This window comes from Mobula hypostoma, chromosome 11, assembly GCF_963921235.1.
Source record: "Mobula hypostoma chromosome 11, sMobHyp1.1, whole genome shotgun sequence".
Lineage (NCBI taxonomy): Eukaryota > Metazoa > Chordata > Chondrichthyes > Myliobatiformes > Myliobatidae > Mobula > Mobula hypostoma.
Window position 1 is genome coordinate 84,032,904 of NC_086107.1, and position 23,998 is coordinate 84,056,901.

General features: G+C 53.4%; 1 protein-coding gene across 1 annotated transcript in view; it reads right to left on the reverse strand.

The window, feature by feature from the left end:
• stx1b (syntaxin 1B) overlaps positions 1-20,833 on the reverse strand; it is a 118,947-nt gene extending 98,114 nt beyond the window's left edge. Inside the window, exon 1 of the mRNA XM_063062393.1 lies at positions 20,739-20,833. Coding sequence (XP_062918463.1) covers positions 20,739-20,768 — 30 coding nt within the window. The 5' untranslated portion in view covers positions 20,769-20,833. The remainder of the gene's footprint in view (positions 1-20,738) is intronic.
• Positions 20,834-23,998: the final 3,165 nt, after the last annotated feature.

Consider the following 23,998-nt stretch of genomic DNA (forward strand, 5'->3'; position numbering starts at 1 on the left):
CCCAAACCCCTCACTGTAACACTGACACACTCATCACCCATCACTGTGACACTGACACTCCCCACACCCCTCAATATAACACGGACACACCCCACACCCCTCACTGTGACACTGACACACCCCACACCCCTCAATATAACACTGACACACCCCACACCCCTCACTGTGACACCGACATACCCCACACCCCTCAATATAACACTGACACACCCCACACCCCTCACTGTGACACTGACACACCCCACACCCCTCAATATAACACTGACACACCCCACACCCCTCACTGTGACACTGACACTCCCCACAGAATCACTGTGACACCAACACACCCGACAGCCCTCACTGTGACACCGACATTCCCCACACCCCTCACTGTGACACACACACCCCACACCCCTCACTGTAACACATACACACCCCACACCCATCACTGTGACAATGACACACCTCACACCCCTCACTGCTACACAGACACACTCCACACCCCTCACTGTGACACTGAAACACTGCAGACCCCTCACTGTGACACTGACACACTCCACACCCCTAACTGTGACACTGACACACTCCACACCCCTCACTGTGACACTGAAACACTGCAGACCCCTCACTGTGACACTGACACATTCCACACCCCTCACTGTGACACTGAAACACTGCAGACCTCTCACTGTGACACTGAAACACTGCAGACCCCTCACTGTGACACTGACACACTCCACACCCCTAACTGTGACACTGACACACTCCACACCCCTCACTGTGACACTGAAACACTGCCGACCTCTCACTGTGACACTGACACACTCCACACCCCTCACTGTGACACTGACACATTCCACACCCCTCACTGTGACACTGAAACACTGCAGACCTCTCACTGTGACACTGACACACTCCACACCCCTAACTGTGACACTGACACACTCCACACCCCTCACTGTGACACTGACACACTCTACACCCCTCACTGTAACACTGACACACTCCACACCCCTGACACACTCCACACCCCTCACTGCTACACCGACACACTCCACACTCCTCACTGTGACACTGAAACACTGCAGACCCCTCACTGTGACACTGACACACTCCACACCCCTGACACACTCCACACCCCTCACTGTGACACTGAAACACTGCAGACCCCTCACTGTGACACTGACACACTCTACACCCCTAACTGTAACACTGACACACTCCACACCCCTGACACACTCCACACCCCTCACTGCTACACCGACACACTCCACACTCCTCACTGTGACACTGAAACACTGCAGACCCCTCACTGTGACACTGACACACCCCACACCCCTAACTGTGACACTGACACACTCCACACCCCTCACTGCTACACCGACACACTCCACACTCCTCACTGTGACACTGAAACACTGCAGACCCCTCACTGTGACACTGACACACTCTACACCCCTAACTGTGACACTGACACACTCCACACCCCTCACTGTGACACTAAAACACTGCAGGCCCCTCACTGTGACACTGACACACTCCACACCCCTCACTGTGACACTGAAACACTGCAGGCCCATCACTGTGACACTGAAACACTGCAGACCCCTCACTGTGACACTGACACACTCCACACCCCTAACTGTGACACTGACACACTCCACACCCCTCACTGTGACACTGAAACACTGCAGACCCCTCACTGTGACACTGACACACTCCACACCCCTAACTGTGACACTGACACACCCCACACCCCTCACTGTGACACTGAAACACTGCAGACCCCTCACTGTGACACTGACACACTCCACAACCCTAACTGTGACACTGAAACACTGCACACCCCTCACTGTAACTCTGACACACTCCACAACCCTAACTGTGACACTGAAACACGGCAGGCCCCTCACTGTGACACTGGCACACTCCACACCCCTGACACACTCCACACCCCTAACTGTGACACTGACACACCCCACACCCCTCACTGTGACACTGAAACACTGCAGACCCCTCACTGTGACACTGACACACTCCACAACCCTAACTGTGACACTGAAACACGGCAGGCCCCTCACTGTGACACTGGCACACTCCACACCCCTGACACACTCCACACCCCTCACTGCTACACCGACACACTCCACACCCCTCACTGTGACACTGAAACACTGCAGACCCCTCACTGTGACACTGACACACTCTACACCCCTAACTGTGACACCGATACACCCCACACCCCTCACTGCTACACCGCCACACTCCACACCCCTCACTGTGACACTGAAACACTGCACACCACTCACTGTGATACTGGCACACCCTACACACCTCACTGTGACACTGACACACCCCACACCCCTCACTGTAACTCAGACACACCCCAAACCCCTCACAGTAATACTGACACACCCCACACCCCTCACTGTAACACTGACACACTCATCACCCATCACTGTGACACTGACACTCCCCACACCCCTCAATATAACACTGACACACCCCACACCCCTCACTGTGACACTGACACACCCCACACCACTCATTCTGACCCAGACATACCCCACACCCTTCACTGTGACACCAACATACCCGACACCTCTCACTGTGACACTGACACACACAACACCCGTCACTGTGATACTAACGCACCCCTCACAGTAACACCGACACAACAAACACCCTTGACTGTAACACCGATACACCCCACACCCCTCACTGTAACAGTGACACACCCCACACTTTGACACAGGCACACTCCACACTCCTTACTGTGACACCGATACACCCCACACCCCTCACTGCTACACAGACACACTCCACACCCCTCACTGTGACACTGAAACACTGCAGACCCCTCACTGTGACACTGACACACTCCACACCCCTAACTGTGACACTGAAACACTGCACACCCCTCACTGTGACACTGAAACACTGCAGACCTCTCACTGTGACACTGACACACTCCACACCCCTCACTGTGACACTGACACATTCCACACCCCTCACTGTGACACTGAAACACTGCAGACCTCTCACTGTGACACTGACACACTCCACACCCCTCACTGTGACATTGAAACACTGCAGACCCCTCACTGTGACACTGACACACTCCACAACCCTAACTGTGACACTGAAACACTGCAGACCTCTCACTGTGACACTGACACACTCTACACCCCTCACTGTAACACTGACACACTCCACACCCCTGACACACTCCACACCCCTCACTGCTACACCGACACACTCCACACTCCTCACTGTGACACTGAAACACTGCAGACCCCTCACTGTGACACTGACACACTCCACACCCCTGACACACTCCACACCCCTCACTGTGACACTGAAACACTGCAGACCCCTCACTGTGACACTGACACACTCCACACCCCTAACTGTGACACTGACACACCCCACACCCCTCACTGTGACACTGAAACACTGCAGACCCCTCACTGTGACACTGACACACTCCACAACCCTAACTGTGACACTGAAACACTGCAGACCCCTCACTGTGACACTGACACACTCCACACCCCTAACTGTGACACTGAAACACTGCAGACCCCTCACTGTGACACTGACACACTCTACACCCCTAACTGTGACACTGACACACTCCACACCCCTCACTGTAACAGTGACACACCCCACACTTTGACACAGACACACTCCACACCCCTCACTGTGACACCGACACACTCCACACCCCTCACTGTGACACCAATACACCTCACACCCCTCACTGCTACACCGCCACACTCCACACCCCTCACTGTGACACTGAAACACTGCACACCCCTCACTGTGATACTGGCACACCCTACACACCTCACTGTGACACTGACACACCCCACACCCCTCACTGTAACTCTGACACACCCCAAACCCCTCACAGTAACACTGACACACTCATCACCCATCACTGTGACACTGACACTCCCCACACCCCTCAATATAACACGGACACACCCCACACCCCTCACTGTGACACTGACACACCCCACACCCCTCAATATAACACTGACACACCCCACACCCCTCACTGTGACACCGACATACCCCACATCCCTCAATATAACACTGACACACCCCACACCCCTCACTGTGACACTGACACACCCCACACCCCTCAATATAACACTGACACACCCCACACCCCTCACTGTGACACTGACACTCCCCACAGAATCACTGTGACACCAACACACCCGACAGCCCTCACTGTGACACCGACATTCCCCACACCCCTCACTGTGACACACACACCCCACACCCCTCACTGTAACACATACACACCCCACACCCATCAGTGTGACAATGACACACCTCACACCCCTCACTGCTACACAGACACACTCCACACCCCTCACTGTGACACTGAAACACTGCAGACCCCTCACTGTGACACTGACACACTCCACACCCCTAACTGTGACACTGACACACTCCACACCCCTCACTGTGACACTGAAACACTGCCGACCTCTCACTGTGACACTGACACACTCCACACCCCTCACTGTGACACTGACACATTCCACACCCCTCACTGTGACACTGAAATACTGCAGACCTCTCACTGTGACACTGACACACTCCACACCCCTAACTGTGACACTGACACACTCCACACCCCTCACTGTGACACTGACACACTCTACAGCCCCTCACTGTAACACTGACACACTCCACACCCCTGACACACTCCACACCCCTCACTGCTACACCGACACACTCCACACTCCTCACTGTGACACTGAAACACTGCAGACCCCTCACTGTGACACTGACACACTCCACACCCCTGACACACTCCACACCCCTCACTGTGACACTGAAACACTGCAGACCCCTCACTGTGACACTGACACACTCTACACCCCTAACTGTAACACTGACACACTCCACACCCCTGACACACTCCACACCCCTCACTGCTACACCGACACACTCCACACTCCTCACTGTGACACTGAAAGACTGCAGACCCCTCACTGTGACACTGACACACTCTACACCCCTAACTGTGACACTGACACACTCCACACCCCTCACTGTGACACTAAAACACTGCAGGCCCCTCACTGTGACACTGACACACTCCACACCCCTCACTGTGACACTGAAACACTGCAGGCCCATCACTGTGACACTGAAACACTGCAGACCCCTCACTGTGACACTGACACGCACAACACCCGTCACTGTGATACTAACGCACCCCTCACAGTAACACCGACACAACAAACACCCTTGACTGTAACACCGATACACCCCACACCCCTCACTGTAACAGTGACACACCCCACACTTTGACACAGACACACTCCACACTCCTTACTGTGACACCGATACACCCCACACCCCTCACTGCTACACAGACACACTCCACACCCCTCACTGTGACACTGAAACACTGCAGACCCCTCACTGTGACACTGACACACTCCACACCCCTAACTGTGACACTGACACACTCCACACCCCTCACTGTGACACTGAAACACTGCAGACCTCTCACTGTGACACTGACACACTCCACACCCCTCACTGTGACACTGACACATTCCACACCCCTCACTGTGACACTGAAACACTGCAGACCTCTCACTGTGACACTGACACACTCCACACCCCTCACTGTGACATTGAAACACTGCAGACCCCTCACTGTGACACTGACACACTCCACAACCCTAACTGTGACACTGAAACACTGCAGACCCCTCACTGTGACACTGACACACTCCACACCCCTAACTGTGACACTGACACACTCCACACCCCTCACTGTGACACTGAAACACTGCAGACCCCTCACTGTGACACTGACACACTCCACACCCCTAACTGTGACACTGACACACCCCACACCCCTCACTGTGACACTGAAACACTGCAGACCCCTCACTGTGACACTGACACACTCCACAACCCTAACTGTGACACTGAAACACTGCACACCCCTCACTGTAACTCTGACACACCCCAAACCCCTCACAGTAACACTGACACACCCCACACCCCTCACTGTAACACTGCCACACTCATCACCCATCACTGTGACACTGACACTCCCCACACCCCTCAATATAACACTGACACACCCAACACCCCTCACTGTGACACTGACACACCCCACACCACTCATTCTGACCCAGACATACCCCACACCCTTCACTGTGACACCAACATACCCGACACCTCTCACTGTGACACTGACACACACAACACCCGTCACTGTGATACTAACGCACCCCTCACAGTAACACCGACACAACAAACACCCTTGACTGTAACACCGATACACCCCACACCCCTCACTGTAACAGTGACACACCCCACACTTTGACACAGACACACTCCACACTCCTTACTGTGACACTGAAACACTGCAGACCACTCACTGTGACACTGACACACTCCACACCCCTAACTGTGACACTGACACACTCCACACCCCTCACTGTGACACTGAAACACTGCAGACCTCTCACTGTGACACTGACACACTCCACACCCCTCACTGTGACACTGACACATTCCACACCCCTCACTGTGACACTGAAACACTGCAGACCTCTCACTGTGACACTGACACACTCCACACCCCTCACTGTGACACTGAAACACTGCAGACCCCTCACTGTGACACTGACACACTCCACAACCCTAACTGTGACACTGAAACACTGCAGACCTCTCACTGTGACACTGACACACTCTACACCCCTCACTGTAACACTGACACACTCCACACCCCTGACACACTCCACACCCCTCACTGCTACACCGACACACTCCACACTCCTCCCTGTGACACTGAAACACTGCAGACCCCTCACTGTGACACTGACACACTCCACACCCCTGACATACTCCACACCCCTCACTGTGACACTGAAACACTGCAGACCCCTCACTGTGACACTGACACACTCCACACCCCTAACTGTGACACTGACACACACCACACCCCTCACTGTGACACTGAAACACTGCAGACCCCTCACTGTGACACTGACACACTCCACAACCCTAACTGTGACACTGAAACACTGCAGACCCCTCACTGTGACACTGACACACTCTACACCCCTAACTGTGACACTGACACACTCCACACCCCTCACTGTAACAGTGACACACCCCACACTTTGACACAGACACACTCCACACTCCTTACTGTGACACCGATACACCTCACACCCCTCACTGCTACACCGCCACACTCCACACCCCTCACTGTGACACTGAAACACTGCACACCCCTCACTGTGACACTGACACACCCCACACCCCTCACTGTAACTCTGACACACCCCAAACCCCTCACAGTAATACTGACACACCCCACACCCCTCACTGTAACACTGACACACTCATCACCCATCACTGTGACACTGACACTCCCCACACCCCTCAATATAACACTGACACACCCCACACCCCTCACTGTAACACATACACACCCCACACCCCTCAATATAACACTGACACACCCCACACCCCTCACTGTGACACTGACACTCCCCACAGAATCACTGTGACACCAACACACCTGACAGCCCTCACTGTGACACCGACATTCCCCACACCCCTCACTGTGACACACACACCCCACACCCCTCACTGTAACACATACACACCCCACACCCATCACTGTGACAATGACACACCTCACACCCCTCACTGCTACACAGACACACTCCACACCCCTCACTGTGACACTGAAACACTGCAGACCCCTCACTGTGACACTGACACACTCCACACCCCTCACTGTGACACTGAAACACTGCAGACCCCTCACTGTGACACTGACACACTCCACACCCCTCACTGTGACACTGAAACACTGCAGACCCCTCACTGTGACACTGACACACTCCACACCCCTAACTGTGACACTGACACACTCCACACCCCTCAATGTGACACTGAAACACTGCAGACCCCTCACTGTGACACTGACACACTCCACACCCCTCACTGTGACACTGACACACCCCACACCCCTCACTGTGACACTGAAACACTGCAGACCTCTCACTGTGACACTGACACACTCCACACCCCTCACTGTGACACTGACACATTCCACACCCCTCACTGTGACACTGAAACACTGCAGACCTCTCACTGTGACACTGACACACTCCACACCCCTAACTGTGACACTGACACACTCCACACCCCTCACTGTGACACTGAAACACTGCAGAGCCCTCACTGTGACACTGACACACTCCACAACCCTAACTGTGACACTGAAACACTGCAGACCTCTCACTGTGACACTGACACACTCTACACCCCTCACTGTAACACTGACACACTCCACACCCCTGACACACTCCACACCCCTCACTGCTACACCGACACACTCCACACTCCTCACTGTGACACTGAAACACTGCAGACCCCTCACTGTGACACTGACACACTCCACACCCCTGACACACTCCACACCCCTCACTGTGACACTGAAACACTGCAGACCCCTCACTGTGACACTGACACACTCTACACCCCTAACTGTGACACTGACACACTCCACACCCCTCACTGTGATACTAAAACACTGCAGGCCCCTCACTGTGACACTGACACACTCCACACCCCTCACTGTGATACTGAAACACTGCAGGCCCCTCACTGTGACACTGACACAATCCACACCCCTCACTGTGACACTGAAGCACTGCAGGCCCCTCACTGTGACACTGACACACTCCACAACCCTAACTGTGACACTGACACACCCCACACCCCTCACTGTAACACCAACACACCCCACACCCCTCACTGTCACACCAACATACCCCACACCCTTCACTGTGACACCGACACACACGACACCTCTCAGTGTGACACCGACGCACTCAACACCCCTCACTGTGATACTGACACACCCCACACCCCTCACTGTAACACCGATACACTCCACACCCCTCACTGTTACACTGCAACACCCCACACCCCTCACTGTGACACTGACACATTGCACACCCCTCACTGTGACACTAACACACCCCACACCCCTCACTGTAACACACACACCCCACACTGTGACACTGACACACCCCACACCCCTCACTGTAACACTGACACACCCCATACCCATCACTGTGACACCGACACACCCCACACCCCTCACTGTAACACTGACACACTCCACACACCCCTCACTGTAACACTGACACACCCCACACACCCATCACTGTAACACTGACACACTCATCACTGCTTACTGTGACACTGACACACCACACACCCCTCACTGTGACACTAACACACCCCACACCCCTGACTGTAACACACACAGCCCACACTGTGACACTGACACACCCCACACCCCTCACAGTGACACCAACACTCCACACCCCTCACTGTAACACTGACACACCCCATACCCATCACTGTGACACTGACACACTCCACACTCCCCTCACTGTAACACTGACACACCCCACACACCCATCACTGTAACACTGACACACCCTCACTGTGACACCGACACACCTCACACCCCTCAATATAACACTGACACACCCCACACCCCTCACTGTGACACTGACACACCCCATACACCCCTCACTGTGACACTGACACACCCCACACACCCCTCACTGTAACACTGACACACTCATCACCCATCACTGTGACACTGACACACCCCACACCGCTCAATATAACACTGACACACCCCACACCCCTCACTGTGACACTGACACACCCCACACCACTCAATATAACACTGACACACCCCACACCCCTCACTGTGACACTGACACTCCCCACACCCCTCAACATAACACTGACACACCCCACACCCCTCACTGTGACACCGACACACCTCACACCCCTCAATATAACACTGACACACCCCACATCCACTCACTGTGACACTGACACACCCCACACCCCTCAATGTAACACTGACACACTCCACACCCCTCAATATAACACTGACACACCCCACACCCCTCACTGTGACACTGAAACACTACAGACCCCTCACTGTGACACTGACACTCCACACCCCTCAATATAACACTGACACACCCCACACCCCTCACTGTAACACATACACACCCCACACCCATCACTCTGACAATGACGCACCTCACACCCCTCACTGCTACACAAACACACTCCACACCCCTCACTGTGACACTGAAACACTGCAGACCCCTCACTGTGACACTGACACACTCCACACCCCTCACTGTGACACTGAAACACTGCAGACCCCTCACTGTGACACTGACACACCCTACACCTCTCAATATAACACTGACATACCCCACACCCCTCAATATAACACTGACACACTCCAGACCCCTCAATATAACACTGACACACCCCACACCCCTCACTGTGACACCGACACACCCCACACCCCTCAACATAACACTGACACACCCCACACCCCTCACTGTGACACCGACACACCCCACACCCCTCAACATAACACTGACACACCCCCACACCCCTCAACATAACACTGACACACCCCCACACCCCTCACTGTGACACCGACACACCCCACACGCCTCACTGTGACACCGACACACCCCACACCCCTCACCGTGACACTGACACACCCCACACCCCTCAACATAACACTGACACACCCCCACACCCCTCACTGTGACACCGACACACCCCACACGCCTCACTGTGACACCGACACACCCCACAACCCTCAATACAACACTGACACTCCCCACACCCCTCACTGTGACACTGACACTCCCCACACCCCTCAATATAACACTGACACATGCCACAACCCTCAAAATAACACTGACACACCCCACACCCCTCACTGTGACACTGACACACCCCACACCCCTCAATATAACACTGACACACCCCACACCCTTCACCGTGACACTGACACATCCCACACCCCTCAACATAACACTGACACACCCCCACACCCCTCACTGTGACTCCGACACACCCCACACCCCTCACTGTGACACCGACACACTCCACACCCCTCAATATAACACTGACACACCCCCACACCCCTCACCGTGACACTGACACACCCCACACCCCTCAACATAACACTGACACACCCCCACACCCCTCACTGTGACACCGACACACCCCACACGCCTCACTGTGACACCGACACACCCCACACCCCTCAATATAACACTGACACACGCCACAACCCTCAATATAACACTGACACACCCCACACACCTCACTGTGACACTGACACACCCCACACCCCTCACTCTGACACCGACACTCCACACCCCTCACTGTAACACCAACACACCCCACAGAATCACTGTGACACCAACACACCCGACAGCCAACACTGTGACACCGACATTCCCCACACCCCTCACCGTGACACTGACACACCCCACACCCCTCAACATAACACTGACACACCCCCACACCCCTTACTGTGACACACACACCCCACACCCTTCACTGTAACACATACACACCCCACACCCATCACTGTGAAAATGACACACCCCACACCCCTCACTGCTACACCAACACACTCCACACCCCTCACTGTGACACTGAAACATTGCAGACCCCTCACTGTGACACTGACACACTCCACACCCCTCACTGTGACACTGAAACACTGCAGGCCCCTCACTGTGACACTGACACACTCCGCAACCCTAACTGTGACACTGAAACACTGCAGGCCCCTCACTGTGACACTGACACACTCTACACCCCTCACTGTAACACCAACACACCCCACATCCCCTCACTGTGACACTGACACATCCCACATCCTCTCACTGTGACACCGACACACCCCACACCCATCACTGTGACACCGACACACCCCACACCCCTCAATGTGACACTAACACACCCCACACCCCTCACTGTAACACCAACACACACCACATCCCCTCACTGTGACACTGACACACCCCACACCCCTCACTGTGACACTGACACACCCCACACCCCTCACTGTGACACCGACACACCCCACACCCATCACTGTGACACCGACACACCCCACATCCCCTTACTGTGACACTGACACACTCATCACCCATCACTGTGACACTGACACACCACACACCCCTCACTGTAACACACACACCCCACACTGTGACACTGACAAACCCCACACCCCTCACTGTGACATCGACACACCCCACACCTCTCACTGTGACACCGACACACACAACACCCGTCACTGTGATACTAACACACCCCTCACAGTAACACCGACACAACAAACACCCCTGACTGTAACACCGATACACCCCACACCCCTCACTGTGACACTAACACACCCCACACCCCTCACTGTGACACCGACACACCCTACACCCCTCACTGTGACACTAACACACCCCACACCCCTCACTGTGACACCGACACACCCAACACCCCTCACTGTGACACTAACACACCCCACACCCCTCACTGTGACACCGACACACCCCACACCCCTCAATGTGACACTAACACACCCCACCCCCATCACTGTGACACCGACACACCCTACACCCCTCACTGTGACACTAACACACCCCACACCCCTCACTGTGACACCGACACACCCCACACCCCTCACTGTGACACCGACACAGCCCACACCCCTCAATGTGACACTGACACACCCCACACCCCTCACTGTGACACCGACACACCCCACACCCCTCACTGTGACACTAACACACCCCACACCCCTCACGGTGACACCGACACACCCCACATCCCTCACCGTGACATCGACACACCCCACACCCCTCAGTATAACACTGACACAACCCACACCCCTCACTGTGACATCGAAACACCCCACACCCCTCAATATAACAGTGACACACCTCTCACCGTGACACCGACACACCCCACACACCTCACTGTGACACTGACACTCTCCACACCCCTCACTGTAACACCAACACACCCCACAGAATCACTGTGACACCAACACACCCGACAGCCCTCACTGTGACACCGACATTCCCCACACCCCTCACTGTGACACTGACACTCTCCACACCCCTCACTGTAACACCAACACACCCCACAGAATCACTGTGACACCAACACACCCGACAGCCCTCACTGTGACACATACACACCCCACACCCATCACTGTGACACTGACAGACTCCACACCCCTAACTGTAACACCAACACACCCCACACTACTCATTGTGACCCAGACACACCCCACACCCTTCACTGTGACACCGACACACACGACACCTCTTAGTGTGACACCGTCACACACAACACCCCTCACTGTGACATCGACACTCCACACCCCTCACTGTAACACCAACACACCCCACAGAATCACTGTGACACCAACACACCCGACAGCCCTCACTGTGACACCGACATTCCCCACACCCCTCACTGTGACACTGACACACCCCACACCCCTCACTGTAACACCAACACACCCGACACCCATCACTGTGACACTGACAGACTCCACACCCCTAACTGTAACACCAACACACCCCACACTACTCATTGTGACCCAGACACACCCCACACCCTTCACTGTGACACCGACACACACAACACCCCTCACTGTGATACTGACACACCCCACACCCTTCACTGTGACACTGAAACACTGCAGACCCCTCACTGTGACACTGACACACTCTACACCCCTAACTGTGACACTGACACACTCCACACCCCTCACTGTGACACTGAAACACTGCAGACCTCTCACTGTGACACTGACACACTCCACAACCCTAACTGTGACACTGACACACTCCACACCCCTCACTGTAACAGTGACACACTCCACACTTTGACACAGACACACTCCACACCCCTTACTGTGACACCAATACTCCCCAGACCCGTCACTGCCACAGTGACACACCCCACACCCCTCACTGTGACACTGAAACACTGCACATCCCTCACTGTGATACTGGCACACCCTACACACCTCACTGTGACACAGACACACTCCACACCCCTCAGTGTTACACCGACACACCCCACACTACTCATTGTGACCCAGATATACCCCACACCCTTCACTGTGACACCGACACACACGACACCTCTTAGTGTGACACCGACACACACAACACCCCTCACTGTGATACTGACACACCCCACACCCCTCACTGTGACACTAACAAACCCCACACCCCTCACTGTGATACTGACACACCCCACACCCCTCACTGTGACACTAACAAACCCCACACCCCTCACTGTGACATCGACACACCCCACACCCCTCACTGTGACACTGACACACCCCACACCCCTCACTGTGACACCGACACACTCCACATCTCTCAATATAACACTGACACACCCCTCACCCCTCACTGAGACACCGACACTCTCCAGGCCTCTCAGTGTAACACCGACACAATAAACACCCCTGACTGTAACACCGATACACCCCACAACACAGTGCGACACTGACACTCTCCCCACCCCTCACTGTGACTCTGACACACTCCACACCCCTCACTGTGACACTGACACACCTCACACCCATCACTGTGACACCAACACACTCATCACCCATCACTGTGACACTGACACACCACACACCCCTCACTGTAACACACACACACCCCACACTGTGACATTGACACACCCCACACATCTGACTGCAACACAGACACACCCCGCAGCCCTCACTGTGACACTAACACACCCCACACCCCTCACTGTGACACTGACACACCCCACACCCCTCACGGTGACATCGACACACCCCACACCCCTCACTGTGACACCGACACTCTCCACACCCCTCACTGTGACACTGAAACACCCCACACCCCTCACTGTGACACCGACACTCTCCACACCCCTCACTGTGACACTGAAACACCCCACACCCCTCACTGTAACACCAAAAGACCCCATACGCTTCACTGTGACACTGACACTCCTCACAGCCTTCACTATAGGGCCGACATATCCCACAAGTCTCATAGTAACACTGACGCAAACTTCATTGTAACACTGACCCATCACACACCCCTCAATGTAACACTGACATACCCCACACTCTTTGACAATAACACACCCCACATCCCTCACTGTAACACTGACACACATCTCAACCGTACTGTGACAGGGCACACAAACCACATCTTACACCCCTCACAGTGACACTGACGCACCCTTCATTGTAACATGAACACACCAACGTCCTGCACTGTGACACCCAAACATCCCACACCTCTCACTGTGACCCTAACACACCGCACACCCATCACTCTGACAAAAACACACCACACGCCTTTCATTGTAACACCAAGACGCAACTCACCCCTCACTGTAAAACCAACACACCCCACACACTTCACTGTGACATCAACACACCGGCAACCCTCACCATCACACTGACACAACCCACAGGCTTCATTGCAATACCAACACACATACGGTCCCCAAAGTGTGACAACGACACACGCTTCACTCTTCATTGTAGGGTAACATATACCGCACTCCTTACAGTGACACTGACACACCCTTCACTGTAACACAGAAACACCCCACACCCCCCACTGTGACAGTGACACACCCCACACTTTGACACAGACACACTCCACACCCCTTACTGTGACACCGATACACCTCACACCCCTCACTGCTACACCGACACACCCCACACCCCTTACTGTGACACCGATACACCTCACACCCCTCACTGCTACACAGACACACCCCACACCCCTTACTGTGACATCGATACACAACACTGACACACCCCACACCCTTCACTGTAACACCGACACACCCCACACCCATCACTGTGACACTGACACACCCCACACTGTGACACCGACACACCCCACATACCTGACTGTAGCACCAACACACCCCACACCCCTGACTGTAACACCAACACACCCCACACCCATCACTGTGACACTAACACACCCCACACTGTGACACCGACACACCCCACATACCTGACTGTATAACCGACACACCCCACACCCATCACTGTGACACTAACACACCCCACACCCCTCACTGTGACACTGACACACCCCACACCCCTCACTGTGACACCGACACATGCCACACACATCTCTGTAACACAGGCATACCCCACACCCCTCACTGTAACACTGACACACTGCACAAACCTCACTGTGACATGGACACACCCCGCACTGTAACACTAACACACCCGACACCCCTCACTGTGACACCGACACATTCCACACCCCTCACTGTGACACCAACACACCCCACACCCCTCACTGTATAACCGACACACACCACACCCCTGACTGTAATACCAACACACCCTACACTCTTCACTGTGACACTGACACACCCCACAACCCTCGCTGTGACTTTGACACACCCCACACCCCTCACTGTAACACCGACACACCCCACACCCATCACTGTGACACTGACACACCCCACACCCCTCACGGTAAGACTGACACACCCCACACCACTCACTGTGACACCAACACACCCCACACCCCTCGCTGTAACACCGACACACCCTACACCCCTCAGTGTAACAGTGACACACCCACACCCCTCACTGTGACACCGACACAACCCACACCCCTCACCATAAAACTGACACACCCCACATCCCTCACCGTAACACTGACACACCCAATACCCCTCACTGTGAGACTGACACACCCCACAGCCCTCACTAAGACACCGACACACCACACACCCCTCACTGTGACACCGACACACCCCACAAACCATCACGGTAAGACCGACAGACCCCACACCACTCACTTGTGACACTGACACCCCCCACACCCCTCACTGTTCGACCGACACACCCCACACCCCTCACGGTAAGACCAACAGACCCCAGACCCCACAATGTAACACCGACACACCTCACACCCAACTGTGACTCTGACAGACCCCACACCCCTCACTGTGACACTGACACACCCCACCCCCCTTACTGTGACACCGACACACCCCACACCCCTCACTGTGACACCGACACATCCCACATCCTCACTGTGACACTGACACACCTACACCCCTCATTGTAACACTGACACATCCCTACCCCTCACTGTGACACCGACACACCCACACCCCGGACTGTAACACCGACACACCCCACACCCCTCACAGTGACACAGACACATCGCACACCCCTCACTGTAACACTGAATCACTCCACACCCCTTACTGTAACAAAGACACACCTCACACGCCTTACTGTGACACCGATACACCCCACACCCCTCAATGTGACACTGACACACCACACACCCCTCACGGTGACACTGACACACACCACACCCCCCAGTGTAACACTGACACACCGTACACCCCTCACTGTAACACCGACACACCCCACACCCAGCACTGTAACACTGAATCATCCCACACCCCTAACTGTAACACACACACCCCACACCCAGCACTGTAACACCAACCAGACCTCTCACAAGGACGTTACAAGTGGTGCTGGTGGAATCTCCAGATAGGCATCTGCCAGGCGTACTGGTATTCCAGACTCAACCGGAAATTACTGAAGGATGCTTGACAGTTCTAGAAGGGCTTGAATATTTCACCCATTACAAAGTGAAATTTCACAACACAGGTGACAACAGGGCTCCATTTCCAGCTGAGCTCAATGCCTTCTATACTGACCTTGGTTTGACTGTCAAGCTATGGCGAACCGCTACAGCTCCCACTGACCCTGTGATTTCAGTGTCTGAGGCCCACTTTGGGAGGGTGAACCCACAAAAAGCACGCGGCCCAGAAGGGGTACCTGGCCAAGTACTAAAGACCTGTGCTGATCATCTGGCGGGAGCGTTCAGAGATTGTTAATCTCTCGCTTCAGCACTCTGAGCCACCCACCTGCTTCAAGCAGGCTTCAATCATACCAGTGCTAAGAAGAATGTGGTGACCTGCGTCAATGTTTATCACCCAATAGCACTGATATCCACTGTAAGGAAGGTTTCGGAGAGGTTGGCGAGGAAACATATCAAATCCTGTCTGAGAGGTGACTTTGAACCACTCCAATTTGCCTACTGGAGCAACAGGTCCACGGCAGATGCCATCTCATCGGCTCTTCACTCGATCTCGGAACATCCGAACAGCAAAGATGCATACATCAGGATGCTCTTTATCGACTTCAGCTTGGCATTCAATTCCAACGTTCCCTCAAAACAAAGCAAAAAGCTTCAAGACCTTGACCTCAATTCCTCCTTGTGCAATTGGATCCTCGATTTTTTCACTTGCCGACCCAGTCTGTTTGCTTTGACAACATCTCCTCCACGATTTCCATCAGCTCAGATGCACCACAAGGCTGTGTGCTTCACCCCCTGCTCTACTTGCTTTGCACTTATGACTGTGTGGCTAAGCAAAGCTCCAATGTCATACTCAAGTTTGCTGATGACATCATGTCTTGGGCTGAATCAATGGTGGTGATGAATCAGCAGAGAGGACGGAGACTGAAAACTCGGCCCAGTGCTGCCATAACAACAACCTCTTACTCAATGTCCGCAAGACCAAGGAGCTGATTATAGACGTCAGGAGGACGAAACCACAGGAGCATGAGCCAGTCCTCATTGGGAAATCAGAGGTGGAGAGGTTCAGCAACTTTAAATTCCTTGGTGCCATTATTTCGGGAGAGCTGAACTGGGTTCTGCATAGAAGTGGGATTGAGAAGAAAACATGGCGGCACCTCTGCTTCCTCAGGAGTTTGCGAATATTCAGCATGACATCTAAAACTTTATCAAACTCCTATAGATGTGTGGTGGAGAGTATACTGACTGGCTGTATCACAGCCTGGTATGGAAACACCAATGCCCTGAATGGAAATCCTTCAAGAAGTAGTGGACACAGTCCAGTCCATGGGTAAAGCATTCCCAAATATTGAGCACATCTACACACTGTCACAGGAAAGCAGCATCCGCCATCAAGGAGCCCCACTACCCAAGACACGTTCTCTTCTTGTCAGCGCCATCAGGAAGGAGGTACAGGAGCCTGAGGATTCACGCCACCAGGTTCAGGAACAGTTACTACCCCATAAACATCAGGTTCTTGAACCAGAGGGGAATAGATTCACTTGCCTCATCATTGAAATGGTCCCACAGCCTATGGATTTGCTTTCAACAACGCTTCATCTCATGTTCTTGATATCTATTGTTTATTTATTTATTATTATTATTATTTCTTTCTTTTTGTATTTGCACAATTTGTTGTCTTTTGCACACTGGTTGTTGCCCAGGTTGGTGCGGTCTTTCATTGATTCTGTTATGGTTATTATTCTGTTATCGATTTATTGAGTATGCCCACAAGAAAATGAATCTCGGGGTTGTACGTGGTGACATATACGAACTTTGAAAATAAATTTACTTTGAGCTCCTCACTGTGACACTGACACGCCCCACACCCCTCACTGTAACACCTCTTGCACCCCTCAGTGATACCGACACACCCATCACTGTAACTCTGACACACCCATCACAGTGACACAAACACACCCCTCACCATGATGCCAACACCCCCTCACCCCTACTCACTTCTCCCAACCCCCCCATCTTCCTATCACTTTGATCCATGTTGCTCCTTCCATCTCTGTAACCCCTTCCCTCCATGACTGACTCCCTCCCTCCCCTCGCCCATCTATGTCTCTGTGACCCTCTCCCTCCACACCTCTTCCTGGGTCTGCCCTCCTCTACACCCCTTTCTGTCTGTGATCCACTCCCTCCCTTACCCCCTCTACACATCTGTGACGACCTCCATCTGTCACCCCTTCTGCATTTTGTGACTCCATCCCTCCCGGCCTCTGTCACCCTACTGGAACTCTTTGCCCTTCACTAGTTCCGCCTCTCGTTTACCATCACTCCGTTGCCATCAGGCCTCAGGTGCCTGGGCTCTAGCCTCTGGGCCTGTCTTTCTCAGCCTCGCTGCCCTGTCTCTCCATGGGGAGAGCCTGAGTCTGCCGGCCCAGCAGTCCCCTGAAGTAATAGGAGCCTGACCCCCTTGAAGGACCTTGTACCCCCTCTCCCGGTTGTCTCTGAGGTAGAGCAAAGGGTCAGAGAGATCTCCGACCAGGACCCCCAGCCCTGCCAGCCTTCCAGTCCACAGAAACCAATGGTGAGCTGCCCCGGTCTCAGAGAGCAGCGACCCCGTCCAAGCGTCGGTCCCCTTCTGCAGAGAGCAATGGGCCCGGGCAAGGTTAAAAGACAGCCAGGTCGCCGTGCTGTGCACATCCAGCAAATGAGAGGCTGGTCTGCGACAGGAAGATGTGTCACCCGCCGGTGACACAGCGCATCAGCCCCGTTATTGGAAATCTGCCATGGTTATTAACGGGGAGGAGCTGTGGGGGAGGGGAGGGTTCGGGGGGGGCAAGTCAGTAAACGAATCCGAATAGGAAAGGGTTTTCTCTCTTCCCCCGCTCCCGTCTCTTTTGCAAATCATCAAATCCCGTAACATCACTTCTGCTGCTCTCAGACCGACCCTGTTGCAATGATCTTGGCATTCCCTATCTTGTGACCTTTTTCTCCCTCACTTGCCCGAATGCTGCAACGTTTTCCCTCCGCCCTCCCAACTCCTCCCCGGGAAAAAAAAGCCAAAAGGCGATAATTAAATAAATCATAAAATATTAACAATTGCATGCACGGGAAAATAAGGTTTTTTTTTCAAAAAATGGAATTTTTACTCTTTCATTACTTTGAACAAAAGGGCAGGGACGTGCATTTCAGGGAAACAGATATATGATCTTTGTTTCTTACGCTCCTGAGCTCCTGTGTGCGGTCCTTCATATTGGCTACAGATGCGCTTTGCGATGCTCTCACACTGCCTGCCTCCTTGGTCCAGGGCCCGGCAATGCGCCTGCGCGGGCGTCTTTGATTGACAGCAGCGGGCCGTCTCCGCGGAGCATGCGCCGTCCCTCGGATCCCCGACGTTCCCGCCTCCAACTGCGCACGCTACCGCGCCTGCGTAGCGTCCGCAACCGGGCCGACCCTGGCCCCACTTGTTTCTGGGAGTTGGAGTCCGAGGTTGGCGGCAAACGGGGTTGGTGGAGACTTCCCTCGGGCTAACGGGCTCCATTGGCCGGGCTGTGCCTTTTACATGCTTGAAACCAGGCTTCCAGACGGTGGGCCTTCATCTTGTTTGTGACATTCCCGCCCGGTGAAGGTGATCTGGGGAGGGGTGCCGGGGCCCATTCCTCTCCCTCAGGAATAGCAGAGCCCAGGAGCACACACGCCCCACCATGCTTAGCCTCCTGTTCCATCAGGCACCAGTAGCCCTTCCAGTGACGAGACCCTTGCTTTGACCTCTTTCAGAGGTATCGTTGATCCTAACAACACACCAAAGTTCCTAAGGTAGCACCTTCCAGGTCCACGACCGCTACGATCTAGAAGGACGAGAACAGCAGGTACTTGGGAACACCAACACTTGGAAATCCCCCCTCCAAATTACTCACCATCCTGACTTGGAAACATATCACCATTGCTTCATTGTCACTGGGTCAAAATCATGGGATTCCTTCCCTAACGGCACTGTGGGTGTACCTACAATCAGGGACTGCAGCAGTTCAGGAAGGCAGCTCATCACCACCTTCTCAAGGGCAACTAGGGATGGGCAATAAATGCTGGCTTAGCTGGCGATGCCCACATCCCGTAAATGAATAATAAAAAAATCCTGGCCCCAGGGTGGTAGAGCACCTTCCTGGAGTCCCCTCTACCACTGCAGAATCTCCTGTCCGCCCACCCCTCCTGCATTGGCCTCTGTGGAGATCCCAGAGCAGGTCTGAAGCAGCCCACCCTGGACCCGAGGGGTGGGATTGGTGGAAGAACGAGAGCTCTGTTACCGGACGAGTTGGTGGGGAAGGAGAAAGAGGCCAGGAGTCGACCGAAATCAAGATTCAAGATTAGGAACATACAGTGAAATGCATCATTTGCATTAACAACCAACACCCGAGGCTGTGTCCGGAACAGTCCACAGGTGTCACCCCCACGTTTCCACCACCAACATATGTAGCCTGCCTATAAGACTCAGCAGAGCAACGCAAAACATGGGAGCACCAATCAACACAGCAATTCCTCCCTCCCACTCACACCAATAATCCTCTAACCCCAGGACAGGCTGTTTTCGGCCTCCAACCTCCAGCATACTCAGGCTCAGGGTCGCAGACGTTGGACTTTGAATTCCCCAGTGGATTTGCAGATAAGGGGCTCTGACCATCAAGCTTTGACTTCCAGACTTCCAATCGACCGCAAGGCTTGATCCTTGGCGTTGACCCCAGGACCCACTGATTACTAAACACTAGGCCTCAAACTCCAATTCGGGAACCGGGGGCGCGGGGAGGGGTGTGTCATTGGACCTTGATTGTCCTGCCTGCACGGAACTCAGAAATCAGAACCTGCCAGCAACTCACTGACCCTAGGGGGCCATCAGCCCTCGTCCGTCTTGGTCTGCTGGTCCTACATCTGAATGCGGATGTCTGCATCACTGGCCTCCGTGCCTGAAATGAGATAAGTGAGTATGGAATCAAAGATCCCTGGAGCCAACGAGCCTGGAGGGGAAACCTGTCCTGTGGTCAGAGTCAGGTGGGTATTGGGAGTCTTTCATCCCCACTCCAGGATATCTCTCTAAGGGTTCCATAGGGCAGTGCCCTCCACCCATCCTGCTTCATTGATGACCTTCCTGATGAAAAGGTTGGAAGTGTGGATGTTTGCTGATGGTTGCATCATGTTCCAGTAATAGTTTCTCATCAGTGAAACAGCTCATGTGTTCAGAAAAGGCTGATATGCGGTACAATGTTTGTTCCACAAATGTGGCAGGAAATGGCCATCTAATGTCATTTGGGAAGAATGACATTGAGGGGCACTCCCAATGTATAAACCCCACACCAGATCGTCAGTGTGTCTTTCTCTTCTGCTTCTCTGTGCTCCAGAAATGTACTCGTGGGCACGTGTTCATTAACTTGTGGGTTTGTACATAGTATGTCATTTGTATTTTTGAGCTCTCTGTCTGTCCGTCTAGCTCTCTCTCTCTTCCCCCCACTCTTTTCTTTGTTTCTTATTCCTAAATGATGTGTGTGTTTATAGAGTTACAAAGTCATACAGTTCAGAAAGAAGTCCTCAGTCCCACCTTGTCCATGCCGAGCAAGGTGCCTATTAAATGTGGTTAGTGTACTATACCTCCCTCAACCGCTTCCTCTGGCTGCTTGTTCCATACATGGACAACATCCACTGCCCTACCCTCATTTACTGTCTTAATTATGTCCTCCAAGAGATTAGCTAACACATCTTCCCATGCACACAGCTGTGCTGATTGTTTTGAATCAGACCTGTCTCTCCAAAGGTTGGTTGATCTTGTCCCTCAGAATCACCTTTGATTTATCCACACCGCTCTCAGACAAACTGCCCTGTAGTTCCCTGGCTTGTTTTTGCTACCCTTTTTAAACAATTTAGCCACTCTTCAGTCCTCCAGGACCTCACCTGTTGTCAGAGGTGAAGCAGAAATCTCTGCAGGGGTCTCCATAATTTCTTCTTTAGCTTCCCACAAGGCCCAAGGTCATGCCCTGGGATTTATTCACCTTAGTGCACTTTAAGACTTTCAGTACTCCCTCACTAATTTGTATGTGGTCCAAGTCACCACTCACTTCCTCATATTCTGTACAGTAGAAACTGAAGAGAAATACTCATTAAAAAATCTGTCCCATTTCCTGTGGTTCCATACAGAGACAGCCATACTAATTTTTAACACTTAAAATACCTAAAAGACTGATTATAGTGACAAAAGTCAGTTCAGAAGATCAAACCTAAAGGCAAGAGTACAGGGTGAATGGCAGGATTCTCAACAGTGGTGGAACAGAGGGATCTTGAGGGTCCATGTTCGTAGACCCATGCTGCACAAATTGATAGGATGGTTAGAAGGCTTACAATGTGTTGTCCTTCATTAGGCAGGGGATTGAGTTCAAGTGCCATGAGGTAATGTTGCAGCTCCATAAAACTCTCATCAGCCCACACTTGGAGTATTGTGT